This window comes from Oncorhynchus masou, chromosome 24 (genome assembly GCF_036934945.1).
Source record: "Oncorhynchus masou masou isolate Uvic2021 chromosome 24, UVic_Omas_1.1, whole genome shotgun sequence".
NCBI classification, from domain to species: Eukaryota; Metazoa; Chordata; class Actinopteri; order Salmoniformes; family Salmonidae; genus Oncorhynchus; species Oncorhynchus masou.
Genome location: NC_088235.1, coordinates 18483896 through 18505083, shown reverse-complemented (window position 1 = coordinate 18505083; position 21188 = coordinate 18483896). Strand labels below are relative to the sequence as shown.

General features: G+C 43.4%; 1 protein-coding gene across 2 annotated transcripts in view; it reads left to right on the top strand.

Annotated features, from left to right (window-relative positions):
* Nucleotides 1-21188, top strand: part of LOC135511879 (protein kinase C epsilon type) — a 282479-nt gene that overhangs the window by 229705 nt on the left and 31586 nt on the right. For both annotated transcript variants that reach the window (XM_064933385.1, XM_064933383.1), the window contains one exon: nt 19813-19967. In XM_064933385.1, the coding sequence (XP_064789457.1) occupies nt 19813-19967 (155 nt within the window). The remainder of the gene's footprint in view (nt 1-19812; nt 19968-21188) is intronic.

Here is a 21188-nt window from a genome sequence, read left to right as displayed (position 1 = left end):
GTGTCAGTAATGCATTACTGTAGGTGGGGTGTCAGTAATACATTACTGTAGGTGGGGTGTCAGTAATACATTACTGTAGGTGGGGTGTCAGTAATACATTACTGTAGGTGGGGTGTCAGTAATACATTACTGTAGGTGGGGTGTCAGTATTAAAGGACTGTAGGTGGGGTGTCAGTAATACATTACTGTAGGTGGGGTGTCAGTAATACATTACTGTAGGTGGGGTGTCAGTAATACATTACTGTAGGTGGGGTGTCAGTAATACATTACTGTAGGTGGGGTGTCAGTATTAAAGGACTGTAGGTGGGGTGTCAGTCATACATTACTGTAGGTGGGGTGTCAGTAATACATTCCTGTAGGTGGGATGTCAGTAATACATAACTGTAGGTGCGGTGTCAGTAATACATTTCTGTAGGTGGGGTGTCAGTAATACATTACTGTAGGTGGGGTGTCAGTAATACATTACTGTAGTTGGGTGTCAGTCATACATTACTGTAGGCGGGGTGTCAGTAATACATTACTGTAGGTGAGGTGTCAGTCATACATTACTGTAGGTGGTGTGTCAGTAATACATTACTGTAGGTGAGGTGTCAGTCATACATTACTATAGTTGGGGTGTCAGTAATACATTACTGTAGGTGGGGTGTCAGTAATACATTACTGTAGGTGGGATGTCAGTAATACATAACTGTAGGTGGGGTGTCAGTAATACATTACTGTAGGTGGGGTGTCAGTAATACATTTCTGTAGGTGGGGTGTCAGTAATACATTACTGTAGGTGGGGTGTCAGTAATACATTACTGTAGGTGGGTTGTCAGTAATACATTACTGTAGGTGTGGTGTCAGTAATACATTACTGTAGGTGGGGTGTCAGTAATAAAGGACTGTAGGTGGGGTGTCAGTAATACATTACTGTAGGTGGGGTGTCAGTAATACATTACTGTAGGTGGGGTGTCAGTAATACATTACTGTAGGTGGGGTGTCTGTAATACATTACTATAGGTGGGGTGTCAGTAATAAAGGACTGTAGGTAGGGTGTCAGTAATACATTACTGTAGGTGGGGTGTCAGTAATAAAGGACTGTAGGTGGGGTGTCAGTAATAAAGGACTGTAGCTGGGGTGTCAGTAATACATTACTGTAGGTGGGGTGTCAGTAATAAAGGACTGTAGGTGGGGTGTCAGTAATAAAGGACTGTAGCTGGGGTGTCAGTAATAAAGGACTCTAGGTGGGGTGTCAGTAATAAAGGACTGTAGGTGGGGTGTCAGTAATAAAGGACTGTAGCTGGGGTGTCAGTAATACATTACTGTAGGTGGGGTGTCAGTAATACATTACTGTAGGTGGGGTGTCAGTAATAAAGGACTGTAGCTGGGGTGTCAGTAATACATTACTGTAGATGGGGTGTCAGTAATAAAGGACTGTAGGTGGGGTGTCAGTAATAATTACTGTGGGTGGGGTGTCAGTAATACATTACTGTAGGTAGGGTGTCAGTAATACATTAATGTAGGTGGGGTGTCAGTAATACATTACTGTAGGTGGGGTGTCAGTAATAAAGGACTGTGGGTGGGGTGTCAGTAATACATTACTTTAGGTGGGGTGTCAGTAATAAAGGACTGTAGCTGGGGTGTCAGTAATACATTACTGTAGGTGGGGTGTCAGTAATACATTACTGTAGGTGGGGTGTCAGTAATACATTGCTGTAGGTGGGGTGTCAGTAATAAAGGACTGTAGCTGGGGTGTCAGTAATACATTACTGTAGGTGGGGTGTCAGTAATACATTACTGTAGGTGGGGTGTCAGTAATAAAGGACTGTAGGTGGGGTGTCAGTAATAATTACTGTGGGTGGGGTGTCAGTAATAAAGGACTGTAGGTGGGGTGTCAGTAATACATTACTGTAGGTGGGGTGTCAGTAATACATTACTTTAGGTGGGGTGTCAGTAATACATTACTGTAGGTGGGGTGTCAGTAATACATTACTGTAGGTGGGGTGTCAGTAATACATTACCTTAGGTGGGGTGTCAGTAATACATTACTGTAGGTGGGGTGTCAGTAATACATTACTGTAGGTGGGGTGTCAGTAATACATTACTGTAGGTGGGGTGTCAGTTATACATTACTGTAGGTGGGGTGTCAGTAATACATTACTGTAGGTGTGGTGTCAGTAATACATTACTCTAGGTGGGGTGTCAGTAATAAAGGACTGTAGGTGGGGTGTCAGTAATACATTACTGTAGGTGGGGTGTCAGTAATACATTACTGTAGGTGGGGTGTCAGTAATACATTACTGTAGGTGGGGTGTCCGTAATAAAGGACTGTAGGTGGGGTGTCAGTAATACATTACTGTAGGTGGGCTGTCAGTAATACATTTCTGTAGGTGGGGTGTCAGTAATACATTACTGTAGGTGGTGTGTCAGTAATACATTGCTGTAGGTGGGGTGTCAGTAATACATTACTGTAGGTGGGGTGTCAGTCATACATTACTGTAGGTGGGGTGTCAGTAATAAAGGACTGTATGTGGGGTGTCAGTAATACATTACTGTAGGTGGGGTGTCAGTAATAAAGGACTGTAGGTGGGGTGTCAGTAATACATTACTGTAGGTGGGGTGTCAGTAATACATTACTGTAGGTGGGGTGTCAGTAATACATTACTGTAGGTGGGGTGTCAGTAATAAAGGACTGTAGGTGGGGTGTCAGTAATACATTACTGTAGGTGGGGTGTCAGTAATACATTACTGTAGGTAGGGTGTCAGTAATACATTAATGTAGGTGGGGTGTCAATAATACATTACTGTAGGTGGAGTGTCAGTATTAAAGGACTGTAGGTGGAATGTCAGTAATACATTACTGTAGGTGTGGTGTCAGTAATACATTACTCTAGGTGGGGTGTCAGTAATACATTACTGTAGGTGGGGTGTCAGTAATACATTACTGTAGGTGGGGTGTCAGTAATACATTACTGTAGGTGGGGTGTCAGTAATAAAGGACTGTAGGTGGGGTGTCAGTAATACATTACTTTAGTTGGGGTGTCAGTAATAAAGGACTGTAGCTGGGGTGTCAGTAATACATTACTGTAGGTGGGGTGTCAATAATACATTACTGTAGGTGGGGTGTCAGTATTAAAGGACTGTAGGTGGAATGTCAGTAATACATTACTGTAGGTGTGGTGTCAGTAATACATTACTCTAGGTGGGGTGTCAGTAATACATTACTGTAGGTGGGGTGTCAGTAATAAAGGACTGTAGGTGGGGTGTCAGTAATACATTACTTTAGTTGGGGTGTCAGTAATAAAGGACTGTAGGTGGGGTGTCAGTAATACATTACTGTAGGTGGGGTGTCAGTAATACATTACTGTAGGTGGGGTGTCAGTAATACATTACTGTAGGTGGGGTGTCAGTAATAAAGGACTGTAGGTGGGGTGTCAGTAATACATTACTTTAGGTGGGGCGTCAGTAATACATTCCTGTAGGTGGGGTGTCAGTAATAAAGGACTGTAGCTGGGGTGTCAGTAATACATTACTGTAGGTGGGGTGTCAGTAATACATTACTGTAGGTGGGGTGTCAGTAATAAAGGACTGTAGGTGGGGTGTCAGTAATACATTACTGTAGGTGGGGTGTCAGTAATAAAGGACTGTAGGTGGGTGTCAGTAATACATTACTTTAGGTGGGGTGTCAGTAATAAAGGACTGTAGCTGGGGTGTCAGTAATACATTACTGTAGGTGGGGTGTCAGTAATACATTACTGTAGGTGGGGTGTCAGTAATACATTACTGTAGGTGGGGTGTCAGTAATACATTACTGTAGGTGGGGTGTCAGTAATAAAGGACTGTAGGTGGGGTGTCAGTAATACATTACTTTAGGTGGGGTGTCAGTAATAAAGGACTGTAGCTGGGGTGTCAGTAATACATTACTGTAGGTGGGGTGTCAGTAATACATTACTGTAGGTGGGGTGTCAGTAATACATTACTGTAGGTGGGGTGTCAGTAATACATTACTGTAGGTGGGGTGTCAGTAATACATTATAGGTGGGGTGTCAGTAATAAAGGACTGTAGGTGGGGTGTCAGTAATACATTACTGTGGGTGGGGTGTCAGTAATAAAGGACTGTAGGTGGGGTGTCAGTAATACATTACTGTAGGTGGGGTGTCAGTAATACATTACTGTAGGTGGGGTGTCAGTAATAAAGGACTGTAGGTGGGGTGTCAGTAATACATTACTGTAGGTGGGGTGTCAGTAATACATAACTGTAGGTGGGGTGTCAGTAATACATTACTGTAGGTGGGTTGTCAGTAATACATAACTTTAGGTGGGGTGTCAGTAATACATTACTGTAGGTGGGGTGTCAGTAATAAAGGACTGTAGGTGGGGTGTCAGTAATACATTACTGTAGGTGGGTTGTCAGTAATACATAACTTTAGGTGGGTTGTCAGTAATACATAACTGTAGGTGGGGTGTCAGTAATACATAACTTTAGGTGGGTTGTCAGTAATACATAACTGTAGGTGGGGTGTCAGTAATAAAGGACTGTAGGTGGGGTGTCAGTAATACATTACTGTAGGTGGGGTGTCAGTAATACATTACTGTAGGTGGGGTGTCAGTAATACATTACTGTAGGTGGGGTGTCAGTAATAAAGGACTGTAGGTGGGGTGTCAGTAATACATTACTGTAGGTGGGGTGTCAGTAATACATAACTTTAGGTGGGTTGTCAGTAATACATAACTGTAGGTGGGGTGTCAGTAATAAAGGACTGTAGGTGGGGTGTCAGTAATACATTACTGTAGGTGGGGTGTCAGTAATACATTACTGTAGGTGGGGTGTCAGTAATACATTACTGTAGGTGGGGTGTCAGTAATAAAGGACTGTAGGTGGGGTGTCAGTAATACATTACTGTAGGTGGGGTGTCAGTAATAAAGGACTGTAGGTGGGGTGTCAGTAATAAAGGACTGTAGCTGGGGTGTCAGTTATACATTACTGTAGGTGGGGTGTCAGTAATACATAACTTTAGGTGGGTTGTCAGTAATACATAACTTTAGGTGGGTTGTCAGTAATACATAACTGTAGGTGGGGTGTCAGTAATAAAGGACTGTAGGTGGGGTGTCAGTAATACATTACTGTAGGTGGGGTGTCAGTAATACATTACTGTAGGTGGGTTGTCAGTAATACATTACTGTAGGTGGGGTGTCAGTAATAAAGGACTGTAGGTGGGGTGTCAGTAATACATTACTGTAGGTGGGTTGTCAGTAATACATAACTTTAGGTGGGTTGTCAGTAATACATAACTGTAGTTGGGGTGTCAGTAATACATTACTGTAGGTGGGTTGTCAGTAATACATTTCTGTAGGTGGGGTGTCAGTAATACATTACTGTAGGTGGTGTGTCAGTAATACATTGCTGTAGGTGGGGTGTCAGTAATACATTACTGTAGGTGGGGTGTCAGTCATACATTGCTGTAGGTGGGGTGTCAGTAATAAAGGACTGTATGTGGGGTGTCAGTAATACATTACTGTAGGTGGGGTGTCAGTAATAAAGGACTGTAGGTGGGGTGTCAGTAATACATTACTTTAGGTGGGGTGTCAGTAATAAAGGACTGTAGCTGGGGTGTCAGTAATACATTACTGTAGGTGGGGTGTCAGTAATACATTACTGTAGGTGGGGTGTCGGTAATACATTACTGTAGGTGGGGTGTCAGTAATACATTACTGTAGGTGGGGTGTCAGTAATACATTACTTTAGGTGGGGTGTCAGTAATAAAGGACTGTAGGTGGGGTGTCAGTAATACATTACTGTGGGTGGGGTGTCAGTAATAAAGGACTGTAGGTGGGGTGTCAGTAATACATTACTGTAGGTGGGGTGTCAGTAATACATTACTGTAGGTGGGGTGTCAGTAATAAAGGACTGTAGGTGGGGTGTCAGTAATACATTACTGTAGGTGGGGTGTCAGTAATAAAGGACTGTAGGTGGGGTGTCAGTAATACATTACTTTAGGTGGGGTGTCAGTAATAAAGGACTGTAGCTGGGGTGTCAGTAATACATTACTGTAGGTGGGGTGTCAGTAATACATTACTGTAGGTGGGGTGTCAGTAATACATTACTGTAGGTGGGGTGTCAGTAATACATTACTGTAGGTGGGGTGTCAGTAATAAAGGACTGTAGGTGGGGTGTCAGTAATACATTACTTTAGGTGGGGTGTCAGTAATAAAGGACTGTAGCTGGGGTGTCAGTAATACATTACTGTAGGTGGGGTGTCAGTAATACATTACTGTAGGTGGGGTGTCGGTAATACATTACTGTAGGTGGGGTGTCAGTAATACATTACTGTAGGTGGGGTGTCAGTAATACATTACTTTAGGTGGGGTGTCAGTAATAAAGGACTGTAGGTGGGGTGTCAGTAATACATTACTGTGGGTGGGGTGTCAGTAATAAAGGACTGTAGGTGGGGTGTCAGTAATACATTACTGTAGGTGGGGTGTCAGTAATAAAGGACTGTAGGTGGGGTGTCAGTAATACATTACTGTAGGTGGGGTGTCAGTAATACATTACTGTAGGTGGGGTGTCAGTAATACATTACTGTAGGTGGGTTGTCAGTAATACATAACTTTAGGTGGGGTGTCAGTAATACATTACTGTAGGTGGGGTGTCAGTAATAAAGGACTGTAGGTGGGGTGTCAGTAATACATTACTGTAGGTGGGTTGTCAGTAAGTACATAACTTTAGGTGGGTTGTCAGTAATACATAACTGTAGGTGGGGTGTCAGTAATACATAACTTTAGGTGGGTTGTCAGTAATACATAACTGTAGGTGGGGTGTCAGTAATAAAGGACTGTAGGTGGGGTGTCAGTAATACATTACTGTAGGTGGGGTGTCAGTAATACATTACTGTAGGTGGGGTGTCAGTAATACATTACTGTAGGTGGGGTGTCAGTAATAAAGGACTGTAGGTGGGGTGTCAGTAATACATTACTGTAGGTGGGGTGTCAGTAATACATAACTTTAGGTGGGTTGTCAGTAATACATAACTGTAGGTGGGGTGTCAGTAATAAAGGACTGTAGGTGGGGTGTCAGTAATACATTACTGTAGGTGGGGTGTCAGTAATACATTACTGTAGGTGGGGTGTCAGTAATACATTACTGTAGGTGGGGTGTCAGTAATAAAGGACTGTAGGTGGGGTGTCAGTAATACATTACTGTAGGTGGGGTGTCAGTAATAAAGGACTGTAGGTGGGGTGTCAGTAATAAAGGACTGTAGCTGGGGTGTCAGTTATACATTACTGTAGGTGGGGTGTCAGTAATACATAACTTTAGGTGGGTTGTCAGTAATACATAACTTTAGGTGGGTTGTCAGTAATACATAACTGTAGGTGGGGTGTCAGTAATAAAGGACTGTAGGTGGGGTGTCAGTAATACATTACTGTAGGTGGGGTGTCAGTAATACATTACTGTAGGTGGGGTGTCAGTAATACATTACTGTAGGTGGGGTGTCAGTAATAAAGGACTGTAGGTGGGGTGTCAGTAATACATTACTGTAGGTGGGTTGTCAGTAATACATAACTTTAGGTGGGTTGTCAGTAATACATAACTGTAGTTGGGGTGTCAGTAATACATTACTGTAGGTGGGGTGTCAGTAATACATTACTGTAGGTGGGGTGTCAGTAATACATTGCTGTAGGTGGGGTGTCAGTAATACATTACTGTAGGTGGGGTGTCAGTAATACATTACTGTAGGTGGGGTGTCAGTAATAAAGGACTGTAGGTGGGGTGTCAGTAATACATTACTGTAGGTGGGGTGTCAGTAATACATTACTGTAGGTGGGGTGTCAGTAATACATTACTGTAGGTGGGTTGTCAGTAATACATAACTTTAGGTGGGGTGTCAGTAATACATTACTGTAGGTGGGGTGTCAGTAATAAAGGACTGTAGGTGGGGTGTCAGTAATACATTACTGTAGGTGGGTTGGTAATACATAACTTTAGGTGGGTTGTCAGTAATACATAACTGTAGGTGGGGTGTCAGTAATACATAACTTTAGGTGGGTTGTCAGTAATACATAACTGTAGGTGGGGTGTCAGTAATAAAGGACTGTAGGTGGGGTGTCAGTAATACATTACTGTAGGTGGGGTGTCAGTAATACATTACTGTAGGTGGGGTGTCAGTAATACATTACTGTAGGTGGGGTGTCAGTAATAAAGGACTGTAGGTGGGGTGTCAGTAATACATTACTGTAGGTGGGGTGTCAGTAATACATAACTTTAGGTGGGTTGTCAGTAATACATAACTGTAGGTGGGGTGTCAGTAATAAAGGACTGTAGGTGGGGTGTCAGTAATACATTACTGTAGGTGGGGTGTCAGTAATACATTACTGTAATACATTACTGTAGGTGGGGTGTCAGTAATAAAGGACTGTAGGTGGGGTGTCAGTAATACATTACTGTAGGTGGGGTGTCAGTAATAAAGGACTGTAGGTGGGGTGTCAGTAATAGGATAGCATTACTGTAGGTGGGGTGTCAGTAATACATAACTTTAGGTGGGTTGTCAGTAATACATAACTTTAGGTGGGTTGTCAGTAATACATAACTGTAGGTGGGGTGTCAGTAATAAAGGACTGTAGGTGGGGTGTCAGTAATACATTACTGTAGGTGGGGTGTCAGTAATACATTACTGTAGGTGGGGTGTCAGTAATACATTACTGTAGGTGGGGTGTCAGTAATAAAGGACTGTAGGTGGGGTGTCAGTAATACATTACTGTCAGTAATACATAACTTTAGGTGGGTTGTCAGTAATACATAACTGTAGTTGGGGTGTCAGTAATACATTACTGTAGGTGGGGTGTCAGTAATACATTACTGTAGGTGGGGTGTCAGTAATACATTGCTGTAGGTGGGGTGTCAGTAATACATTACTGTAGGTGGGGTGTCAGTCATACATTGCTGTAGGTGGGGTGTCAGTAATAAAGGACTGTAGGTGGGGTGTCAGTAATACATTACTGTAGGTGGGGTGTCAGTAATAAAGGACTGTAGGTGGGGTGTCAGTAATACATTACTTTAGGTGGGGTGTCAGTAATAAAGGACTGTAGCTGGGGTGTCAGTAATACATTACTGTAGGTGGGGTGTCAGTAATACATTACTGTAGGTGGGGTGTCGGTAATACATTACTGTAGGTGGGGTGTCAGTAATACATTACTGTAGGTGGGGTGTCAGTAATACATTACTTTAGGTGGGGTGTCAGTAATAAAGGACTGTAGGTGGGGTGTCAGTAATACATTACTGTGGGTGGGGTGTCAGTAATAAAGGACTGTAGGTGGGGTGTCAGTAATACATTACTGTAGGTGGGGTGTCAGTAATACATTACTGTAGGTGGGGTGTCAGTAATAAAGGACTGTAGGTGGGGTGTCAGTAATACATTACTGTAGGTGGGGTGTCAGTAATACATTACTGTAGGTGGGGTGTCAGTAATACATTACTGTAGATGGGTTGTCAGTAATACATAACTTTAGGTGGGGTGTCAGTAATACATTACTGTAGGTGGGGTGTCAGTAATAAAGGACTGTAGGTGGGGTGTCAGTAATACATTACTGTAGGTGGGTTGTCAGTAATACATAACTTTAGGTGGGTTGTCAGTAATACATAACTGTAGGTGGGGTGTCAGTAATACATAACTTTAGGTGGGTTGTCAGTAATACATAACTGTAGGTGGGGTGTCAGTAATAAAGGACTGTAGGTGGGGTGTCAGTAATACATTACTGTAGGTGGGGTGTCAGTAATACATTACTGTAGGTGGGGTGTCAGTAATACATTACTGTAGGTGGGGTGTCAGTAATAAAGGACTGTAGGTGGGTTGTCAGTAATACATTACTGTAGGTGGGGTGTCAGTAATACATAACTTTAGGTGGGTTGTCAGTAATACATAACTGTAGGTGGGGTGTCAGTAATAAAGGACTGTAGGTGGGGTGTCAGTAATACATTACTGTAGGTGGGGTGTCAGTAATACATTACTGTAGGTGGGGTGTCAGTAATACATTACTGTAGGTGGGGTGTCAGTAATAAAGGACTGTAGGTGGGGTGTCAGTAATACATTACTGTAGGTGGGGTGTCAGTAATAAAGGACTGTAGGTGGGGTGTCAGTAATAAAGGACTGTAGCTGGGGTGTCAGTAATACATTACTGTAGGTGGGGTGTCAGTAATACATAACTTTAGGTGGGTTGTCAGTAATACATAACTTTAGGTGGGTTGTCAGTAATACATAACTGTAGGTGGGGTGTCAGTAATAAAGGACTGTAGGTGGGGTGTCAGTAATACATTACTGTAGGTGGGGTGTCAGTAATACATTACTGTAGGTGGGGTGTCAGTAATACATTACTGTAGGTGGGGTGTCAGTAATAAAGGACTGTAGGTGGGGTGTCAGTAATACATTACTGTAGGTGGGTTGTCAGTAATACATAACTTTAGGTGGGTTGTCAGTAATACATAACTGTAGTTGGGGTGTCAGTAATACATTACTGTAGGTGGGTTGTCAGTAATACATTTCTGTAGGTGGGGTGTCAGTAATACATTACTGTAGGTGGGGTGTCAGTAATACATTACTGTAGGTGGGGTGTCAGTAATACATAACTTTAGGTGGGGTGTCAGTAATACATTACTGTAGGTGGGGTGTCAGTAATAAAGGACTGTAGGTGGGGTGTCAGTAATACATTACTGTAGGTGGTAATACATTACTGTAGGTAGGGTGTCAGTAATACATTAATGTAGGTGGGGTGTCAATAATACATTACTGTAGGTGGAGTGTCAGTATTAAAGGACTGTCGGTGGTTTGTCAGTAATACATTACTGTAGGTGTGGTGTCAGTAATACATTACTCTAGGTGGGGTGTCAGTAATACATTACTGTAGGTGGGGTGTCAGTAATACATTACTGTAGGTGGGGTGTCAGTAATACATTACTGTAGGTGGGGTGTCAGTAATAAAGGACTGTAGGTGGGGTGTCAGTATTATAATAAAGGACTGTAGCTGGGGTGTCAGTAATACATTACTGTAGGTGGGGTGTCAATAATACATTACTGTAGGTGGGGTGTCAGTATTAAAGGACTGTAGGTGGAATGTCAGTAATACATTACTGTAGGTGTGGTGTCAGTAATACATTACTCTAGGTGGGGTGTCAGTAATACATTACTGTAGGTGGGGTGTCAGTAATACATTACTGTAGGTGGGGTGTCAGTAATACATTACTGTAGGTGGGGTGTCAGTAATACATTACTGTAGGTGGGGTGTCAGTAATACATTACTTTAGGTGGTGTGTCAGTAATAAAGGACTGTAGGTGGGGTGTCAGTAATACATTACTGTGGGTGGGGTGTCAGTAATAAAGGACTGTAGGTGGGGTGTCAGTAATACATTACTGTAGGTGGGGTGTCAGTAATACATTACTGTAGGTGGGGTGTCAGTAATACATTACTGTAGGTGGGGTGTCAGTAATAAAGGACTGTAGGTGGGGTGTCAGTAATACATTACTTTAGGTGGGGCGTCAGTAATACATTCCTGTAGGTGGGGTGTCAGTAATAAAGGACTGTAGCTGGGGTGTCAGTAATACATTACTGTAGGTGGGGTGTCAGTAATACATTACTGTAGGTGGGGTGTCAGTAATAAAGGACTGTAGGTGGGGTGTCAGTAATACATTACTGTAGGTGGGGTGTCAGTAATAAAGGACTGTAGGTGGGGTGTCAGTAATACATTACTTTAGGTGGGGTGTCAGTAATAAAGGACTGTAGCTGGGGTGTCAGTAATACATTACTGTAGGTGGGGTGTCAGTAATACATTACTGTAGGTGGGGTGTCAGTAATACATTACTGTAGGTGGGGTGTCAGTAATACATTACTGTAGGTGGGGTGTCAGTAATAAAGGACTGTAGGTGGGGTGTCAGTAATACATTACTTTAGGTGGGGTGTCAGTAATAAAGGACTGTAGCTGGGGTGTCAGTAATACATTACTGTAGGTGGGGTGTCAGTAATACATTACTGTAGGTGGGGTGTCAGTAATACATTACTGTAGGTGGGGTGTCAGTAATACATTACTGTAGGTGGGGTGTCAGTAATACATTACTTTAGGTGGGGTGTCAGTAATAAAGGACTGTAGGTGGGGTGTCAGTAATACATTACTGTGGGTGGGGTGTCAGTAATAAAGGACTGTAGGTGGGGTGTCAGTAATACATTACTGTAGGTGGGGTGTCAGTAATACATTACTGTAGGTGGGGTGTCAGTAATAAAGGACTGTAGGTGGGGTGTCAGTAATACATTACTGTAGGTGGGGTGTCAGTAATACATTACTGTAGGTGGGGTGTCAGTAATACATTACTGTAGGTGGGTTGTCAGTAATACATAACTTTAGGTGGGGTGTCAGTAATACATTACTGTAGGTGGGGTGTCAGTAATAAAGGACTGTAGGTGGGGTGTCAGTAATACATTACTGTAGGTGGGTTGTCAGTAATACATAACTTTAGGTGGGTTGTCAGTAATACATAACTGTAGGTGGGGTGTCAGTAATACATAACTTTAGGTGGGTTGTCAGTAATACATAACTGTAGGTGGGGTGTCAGTAATAAAGGACTGTAGGTGGGGTGTCAGTAATACATTACTGTAGGTGGGGTGTCAGTAATACATTACTGTAGGTGGGGTGTCAGTAATACATTACTGTAGGTGGGGTGTCAGTAATAAAGGACTGTAGGTGGGGTGTCAGTAATACATTACTGTAGGTGGGGTGTCAGTAATACATAACTTTAGGTGGGTTGTCAGTAATACATAACTGTAGGTGGGGTGTCAGTAATAAAGGACTGTAGGTGGGGTGTCAGTAATACATTACTGTAGGTGGGGTGTCAGTAATACATTACTGTAGGTGGGGTGTCAGTAATACATTACTGTAGGTGGGGTGTCAGTAATAAAGGACTGTAGGTGGGGTGTCAGTAATACATTACTGTAGGTGGGGTGTCAGTAATAAAGGACTGTAGGTGGGGTGTCAGTAATAAAGGACTGTAGCTGGGGTGTCAGTTATACATTACTGTAGGTGGGGTGTCAGTAATACATAACTTTAGGTGGGTTGTCAGTAATACATAACTTTAGGTGGGTTGTCAGTAATACATAACTGTAGGTGGGGTGTCAGTAATAAAGGACTGTAGGTGGGGTGTCAGTAATACATTACTGTAGGTGGGGTGTCAGTAATACATTACTGTAGGTGGGTTGTCAGTAATACATTACTGTAGGTGGGGTGTCAGTAATAAAGGACTGTAGGTGGGGTGTCAGTAATACATTACTGTAGGTGGGTTGTCAGTAATACATAACTTTAGGTGGGTTGTCAGTAATACATAACTGTAGTTGGGGTGTCAGTAATACATTACTGTAGGTGGGTTGTCAGTAATACATTTCTGTAGGTGGGGTGTCAGTAATACATTACTGTAGGTGGTGTGTCAGTAATACATTGCTGTAGGTGGGGTGTCAGTAATACATTACTGTAGGTGGGGTGTCAGTCATACATTGCTGTAGGTGGGGTGTCAGTAATAAAGGACTGTATGTGGGGTGTCAGTAATACATTACTGTAGGTGGGGTGTCAGTAATAAAGGACTGTAGGTGGGGTGTCAGTAATACATTACTTTAGGTGGGGTGTCAGTAATAAAGGACTGTAGCTGGGGTGTCAGTAATACATTACTGTAGGTGGGGTGTCAGTAATACATTACTGTAGGTGGGGTGTCGGTAATACATTACTGTAGGTGGGGTGTCAGTAATACATTACTGTAGGTGGGGTGTCAGTAATACATTACTTTAGGTGGGGTGTCAGTAATAAAGGACTGTAGGTGGGGTGTCAGTAATACATTACTGTGGGTGGGGTGTCAGTAATAAAGGACTGTAGGTGGGGTGTCAGTAATACATTACTGTAGGTGGGGTGTCAGTAATACATTACTGTAGGTGGGGTGTCAGTAATAAAGGACTGTAGGTGGGGTGTCAGTAATACATTACTGTAGGTGGGGTGTCAGTAATAAAGGACTGTAGGTGGGGTGTCAGTAATACATTACTTTAGGTGGGGTGTCAGTAATAAAGGACTGTAGCTGGGGTGTCAGTAATACATTACTGTAGGTGGGGTGTCAGTAATACATTACTGTAGGTGGGGTGTCAGTAATACATTACTGTAGGTGGGGTGTCAGTAATACATTACTGTAGGTGGGGTGTCAGTAATAAAGGACTGTAGGTGGGGTGTCAGTAATACATTACTTTAGGTGGGGTGTCAGTAATAAAGGACTGTAGCTGGGGTGTCAGTAATACATTACTGTAGGTGGGGTGTCAGTAATACATTACTGTAGGTGGGGTGTCGGTAATACATTACTGTAGGTGGGGTGTCAGTAATACATTACTGTAGGTGGGGTGTCAGTAATACATTACTTTAGGTGGGGTGTCAGTAATAAAGGACTGTAGGTGGGGTGTCAGTAATACATTACTGTGGGTGGGGTGTCAGTAATAAAGGACTGTAGGTGGGGTGTCAGTAATACATTACTGTAGGTGGGGTGTCAGTAATAAAGGACTGTAGGTGGGGTGTCAGTAATACATTACTGTAGGTGGGGTGTCAGTAATACATTACTGTAGGTGGGGTGTCAGTAATACATTACTGTAGGTGGGTTGTCAGTAATACATAACTTTAGGTGGGGTGTCAGTAATACATTACTGTAGGTGGGGTGTCAGTAATAAAGGACTGTAGGTGGGGTGTCAGTAATACATTACTGTAGGTGGGTTGTCAGTAATACATAACTTTAGGTGGGTTGTCAGTAATACATAACTGTAGGTGGGGTGTCAGTAATACATAACTTTAGGTGGGTTGTCAGTAATACATAACTGTAGGTGGGGTGTCAGTAATAAAGGACTGTAGGTGGGGTGTCAGTAATACATTACTGTAGGTGGGGTGTCAGTAATACATTACTGTAGGTGGGGTGTCAGTAATACATTACTGTAGGTGGGGTGTCAGTAATAAAGGACTGTAGGTGGGGTGTCAGTAATACATTACTGTAGGTGGGGTGTCAGTAATACATAACTTTAGGTGGGTTGTCAGTAATACATAACTGTAGGTGGGGTGTCAGTAATAAAGGACTGTAGGTGGGGTGTCAGTAATACATTACTGTAGGTGGGGTGTCAGTAATACATTACTGTAGGTGGGGTGTCAGTAATACATTACTCTAGGTGGGGTGTCAGTAATAAAGGACTGTAGGTGGGGTGTCAGTAATACATTACTGTAGGTGGGGTGTCAGTAATAAAGGACTGTAGGTGGGGTGTCAGTAATAAAGGACTGTAGCTGGGGTGTCAGTTATACATTACTGTAGGTGGGGTGTCAGTAATACATAACTTTAGGTGGGTTGTCAGTAATACATAACTTTAGGTGGGTTGTCAGTAATACATAACTGTAGGTGGGGTGTCAGTAATAAAGGACTGTAGGTGGGGTGTCAGTAATACATTACTGTAGGTGGGGTGTCAGTAATACATTACTGTAGGTGGGGTGTCAGTAATACATTACTGTAGGTGGGGTGTCAGTAATAAAGGACTGTAGGTGGGGTGTCAGTAATACATTACTGTAGGTGGGTTGTCAGTAATACATAACTTTAGGTGGGTTGTCAGTAATACATAACTGTAGTTGGGGTGTCAGTAATACATTACTGTAGGTGGGGTGTCAGTAATACATTACTGTAGGTGGGGTGTCAGTAATACATTGCTGTAGGTGGGGTGTCAGTAATACATTACTGTAGGTGGGGTGTCAGTCATACATTGCTGTAGGTGGGGTGTCAGTAATAAAGGACTGTATGTGGGGTGTCAGTAATACATTACTGTAGGTGGGGTGTCAGTAATAAAGGACTGTAGGTGGGGTGTCAGTAATACATTACTTTAGGTGGGGTGTCAGTAATAAAGGACTGTAGCTGGGGTGTCAGTAATACATTACTGTAGGTGGGGTGTCAGTAATACATTACTGTAGGTGGGGTGTCGGTAATACATTACTGTAGGTGGGGTGTCAGTAATACATTACTGTAGGTGGGGTGTCAGTAATACATTACTTTAGGTGGGGTGTCAGTAATAAAGGACTGTAGGTGGGGTGTCAGTAATACATTACTGTGGGTGGGGTGTCAGTAATAAAGGACTGTAGGTGGGGTGTCAGTAATACATTACTGTAGGTGGGGTGTCAGTAATACATTACTGTAGGTGGGGTGTCAGTAATAAAGGACTGTAGGTGGGGTGTCAGTAATACATTACTGTAGGTGGGGTGTCAGTAATACATTACTGTAGGTGGGGTGTCAGTAATACATTACTGTAGATGGGTTGTCAGTAATACATAACTTTAGGTGGGGTGTCAGTAATACATTACTGTAGGTGGGGTGTCAGTAATAAAGGACTGTAGGTGGGGTGTCAGTAATACATTACTGTAGGTGGGTTGTCAGTAATACATAACTTTAGGTGGGTTGTCAGTAATACATAACTGTAGGTGGGGTGTCAGTAATACATAACTTTAGGTGGGTTGTCAGTAATACATAACTGTAGGTGGGGTGTCAGTAATAAAGGACTGTAGGTGGGGTGTCAGTAATACATTACTGTAGGTGGGGTGTCAGTAATACATTACTGTAGGTGGGGTGTCAGTAATACATTACTGTAGGTGGGGTGTCAGTAATAAAGGACTGTAGGTGGGTTGTCAGTAATACATTACTGTAGGTGGGGTGTCAGTAATACATAACTTTAGGTGGGTTGTCAGTAATACATAACTGTAGGTGGGGTGTCAGTAATAAAGGACTGTAGGTGGGGTGTCAGTAATACATTACTGTAGGTGGGGTGTCAGTAATACATTACTGTAGGTGGGGTGTCAGTAATACATTACTGTAGGTGGGGTGTCAGTAATAAAGGACTGTAGGTGGGGTGTCAGTAATACATTACTGTAGGTGGGGTGTCAGTAATAAAGGACTGTAGGTGGGGTGTCAGTAATAAAGGACTGTAGCTGGGGTGTCAGTAATACATTACTGTAGGTGGGGTGTCAGTAATACATAACTTTAGGTGGGTTGTCAGTAATACATAACTTTAGGTGGGTTGTCAGTAATACATAACTGTAGGTGGGGTGTCAGTAATAAAGGACTGTAGGTGGGGTGTCAGTAATACATTACTGTAGGTGGGGTGTCAGTAATACATTACTGTAGGTGGGGTGTCAGTAATACATTACTGTAGGTGGGGTGTCAGTAATAAAGGACTGTAGGTGGGGTGTCAGTAATACATTACTGTAGGTGGGTTGTCAGTAATACATAACTTTAGGTGGGTTGTCAGTAATACATAACTGTAGTTGGGGTGTCAGTAATACATTACTGTAGGTGGGTTGTCAGTAATACATTTCTGTAGGTGGGGTGTCAGTAATACATTACTGTAGGTGGGGTGTCAGTAATACATTGCTGTAGGTGGGGTGTCAGTAATACATTACTGTAGGTGGGGTGTCAGTCATACATTGCTGTAGGTGGGGTGTCAGTAATAAAGGACTGTATGTGGGGTGTCAGTAATACATTACTGTAGGTGGGGTGTCAGTAATAAAGGACTGTAGGTGGGGTGTCAGTAATACATTACTGTAGGTGGGGTGTCAGTAATACATTACTCTAGGTGGGGTGTCAGTAATACATTACTGTAGGTGGGGTGTCAGTAATACATTACTGTAGGTGGGGTGTCAGTAATAAAGGACTGTAGGTGGGGTGTCAGTAATACATTACTGTAGGTGGGGTGTCAGTAATACATTACTGTAGGTAGGGTGTCAGTAATACATTAATGTAGGTGGAGTGTCAATAATACATTACTGTAGGTGGGGTGTCAGTATTAAAGAACTGTAGGTGGAGTGTCAGTAATACATTACTGTAGGTGTGGTGTCAGTAATACATTACTCTAGGTGGGGTGTCAGTAATAAAGGACTGTAGGTGGGGTGTCAGTAATACATTACTGTTGGGCGGGTGTCAGTAATACAGTACTGTAGGTTTAGTCTCAGTAAAACAGTACTGTAGGTGTTGTTTCAGTAATACAGTACTGTATGTGGGTGTCAGCATTTGGAGAAATCCCTCTGTATGCCTTCATACTACCAAGTCCCATCTGTAATTTCCCAGTTGTGCAGTAAGACACTGCCTGGAAGATGAGTATATCTAATGAATCTTGTTTTCTTCATTGCTGGGAAAAGCCCCATTGTAATAGTAATGATGGACAATGAGTCAATGGTCCTAACTGTTGCTCCGTGACCCTTGGTGGAGTTAAAGAATGCTGTGGAGATCAAACTGGGTCGCTCCTGTCTTATATAGGGGGCTTTTTGTACCCCCGTCCACCCAACCTGAGGGGTGGGGAGGGGTGAGGCGGTTTGGGAAGGTGTGAGTAATAATAATAATAATAATAATAATAATAATAATAATAATAATAATAATAATAATAATAATAATAATAAATAATAATAATAATAATATGGGTGTGAGGATGGGTGAGGTGAGTTTATGTGGGGAGGGTTGTGGTGTGGTGGGGTGAGGTGGGGTGGGGAGAAGTGAGTTGGGTTGTGGTGGGGAGAGGTGAGGTTGGGTGGGGTGGGGAGAGGAGAGGTGAGGTGGGTTGTGGTGGGGAGAGGTGAGTTTGGGTGGGGAGAGGTGAGGTGGGTTGTGGTGGGGAGGGGGTGGGGTGTGGTGGGGAGAGGTGAGGTGAGCTGGGTTGTGGTGGGGAGAGGTGAGGTGAGGTTGGGTGTGGTGGGGAGAGGTGAGGTGGGTTGTGGTGAGGTTGGGTGGGGTGGGGAGAGGTGAGGTGAGGTGGGTTGTGGTGGGGAGAGGTGAGGTTGGTTGGGGAGAGGTGAGGTTGGGTGGGGTGGGGGGGGGAGAGGTGAGGTGGGTTGTGGTGGGGAGGGGTGGGGTGGGGTGAGGTGGGTTGTGGTGGGGAGAGGTGAGGTGAGGTTGGGTGGGGTGGGGAGAGGTGAGGTGGGCTGTGGTGAGTTTGGGTGGGGTGGGGTGGGGAGAGGTGAGGTGGGTTGTGGTGGGGAGAGGTGAGGTTGGGTGGGGAGAGGTGAGGTGGGTTGTGGTGGGGAGGGGTGGGGTGGGGTGGGGAGAGGTGAGGTAGATTGTGGTGAGGTTGGGTGGGTGGGATGGGGAGAGGTGAGATGGGTTGTGGTGGGGAGAGGTGAGGTTGGGTGGGGTGGGGAGAGGTGAGATGGGTTGTGGTGGGGTGGGGTGGGGATTGGAGGGAAGGGTGAAGTGGGGTGGAGAGCTTAGCCTGAGTGACAGGTATTGATTGCTGACCATAAGTACCACAATTCTTTGTGAAGGTGAATGGGGTAATGCAGGGATAAGGCTATTTTAATGTATGCACTAATGCAAATGGACACTACTGGTTATGCTCAGAGGATCACACTGTCGATAAACTACAGTTTAATCTTTATTGAGCTGAATTATTGATCTACATGATAACTGTAATAATCAACATTTCATAATGCAATCTGATTAACTCTTCATTCTTTGAGGCTGACTTATAGAAGTAGAAACTATTCTACTGGTCGTTATAGTTAGTTTTTTTAATCAATGGGTGAAAAGGGTATAACCCCACATAGCCTGGTTCCTCTCTAGGTTTCTTCCTAGGTTTTGGCCTTTCTAGGGAGTTTTTCCGAGCCACCGTGCTTCTACACCTGCATTGCTTGCTGTTTGGGATTTTAGGCTGGGTTTCTGTACAGCACTTTGAGATATCAGCTGATGTACGAATGGCTATTTAAATACATTTGATTTGATTTGATTTAGAACCCTTTTTCTTGTCTTTCTCTCCCTCTTTCTCCAGGACCGTCTGTTCTTTGTGATGGAGTATGTAAATGGAGGAGACCTGATGTTTCAGATCCAGCGCTCCAGGAAGTTTGACGAGACGCGCTCTCGCTTCTATGCCGCCGAAGTCACCTCTGCCCTCATGTTTCTTCACCAACATGGAGTAATCTACAGGTAACACACACACACACTTGTTACGGACATCACGCTGCTTGCTTAGTGAGTGCCACTTCCCCCTTATTCAACTCATACATGGCAGGAACTTGGAACCTCCTCTACTTTGCTAACACACTTGACCGCCCTCCTTGACAACATTCCAACAGGTTGACCACCCAAAAGTTACCGATTGGATAGCTCTATCCGTGTCATTTCAAGATAGCTGTGGAGCAATCTTATGATACTTTCTTAACTTTGTTAAACACGTACACAGAAATACACACGCACACAAATAAACACACACAGAAATGCATACTCATGGGCGAACACACACACACACACACACACACACACACACACACACACACACACACACACACACACACACACACACACACACACACACACACACACACACACACACATACACACACACACTAGAATGTATGTTAGCAGTAGCACCTAGTAGCATTGTTTTCAGTATACAGATTAACCTAACCTGACTCTAAGGCCCTAACTCTCAGTATATCATAAAGCTATTGAAACAGAACAGACTGATCTGGAGCCAAACTAATAACAACAGATAGGATATCATAAAGCTATTGAAACAGAACAGACTGATCTGGAGCCAAACTAAAAATAACAGATAGTATATCATAAAGCTATTGAAACAGAACAGACTGATCTGGAGCCAAACTAATAATAACAGACAGTACATCCTAAAGCTATCCAAGTAGGACAGACTGATCTGGAGCCAGGCTAATAATTTCAGACAATATATCATAAAGCTATCCAAGCAGAACAGACTGATCTGTGGTCAGGCTAATAATAACAGACACTATATCATAAAGCTATCCGGTTATTTCAACATACCAATTATATTATATCACATAATCAACCCAGTGAAACTCAAATTAAACTTAATGGCGTCACTGTATATTAATTGAGACAAGGATATCCCTGCCGGCCAACCCCTCACTAACCCGGACGACGCTTGGCCAATTGTGCACCGCCCCATGTGCTTCCCGGTCGCGGCCGGCTGCGACAGAGCCTGGGCTCAAACCCAGCGTCTCTGGTGTTACAGCTTGCACTGCGATGCAGTGCCTTTGACCTCTGTGCCACCTGGGAGGCCAAACTAACTATTTTCTACCACTGCCAGTCACAGAATCATTGTCAGCCAATAGCAAAACAGACAAACTGTCAGAATGCTTCTTTGTGGCAAATCATAACATCATTGTA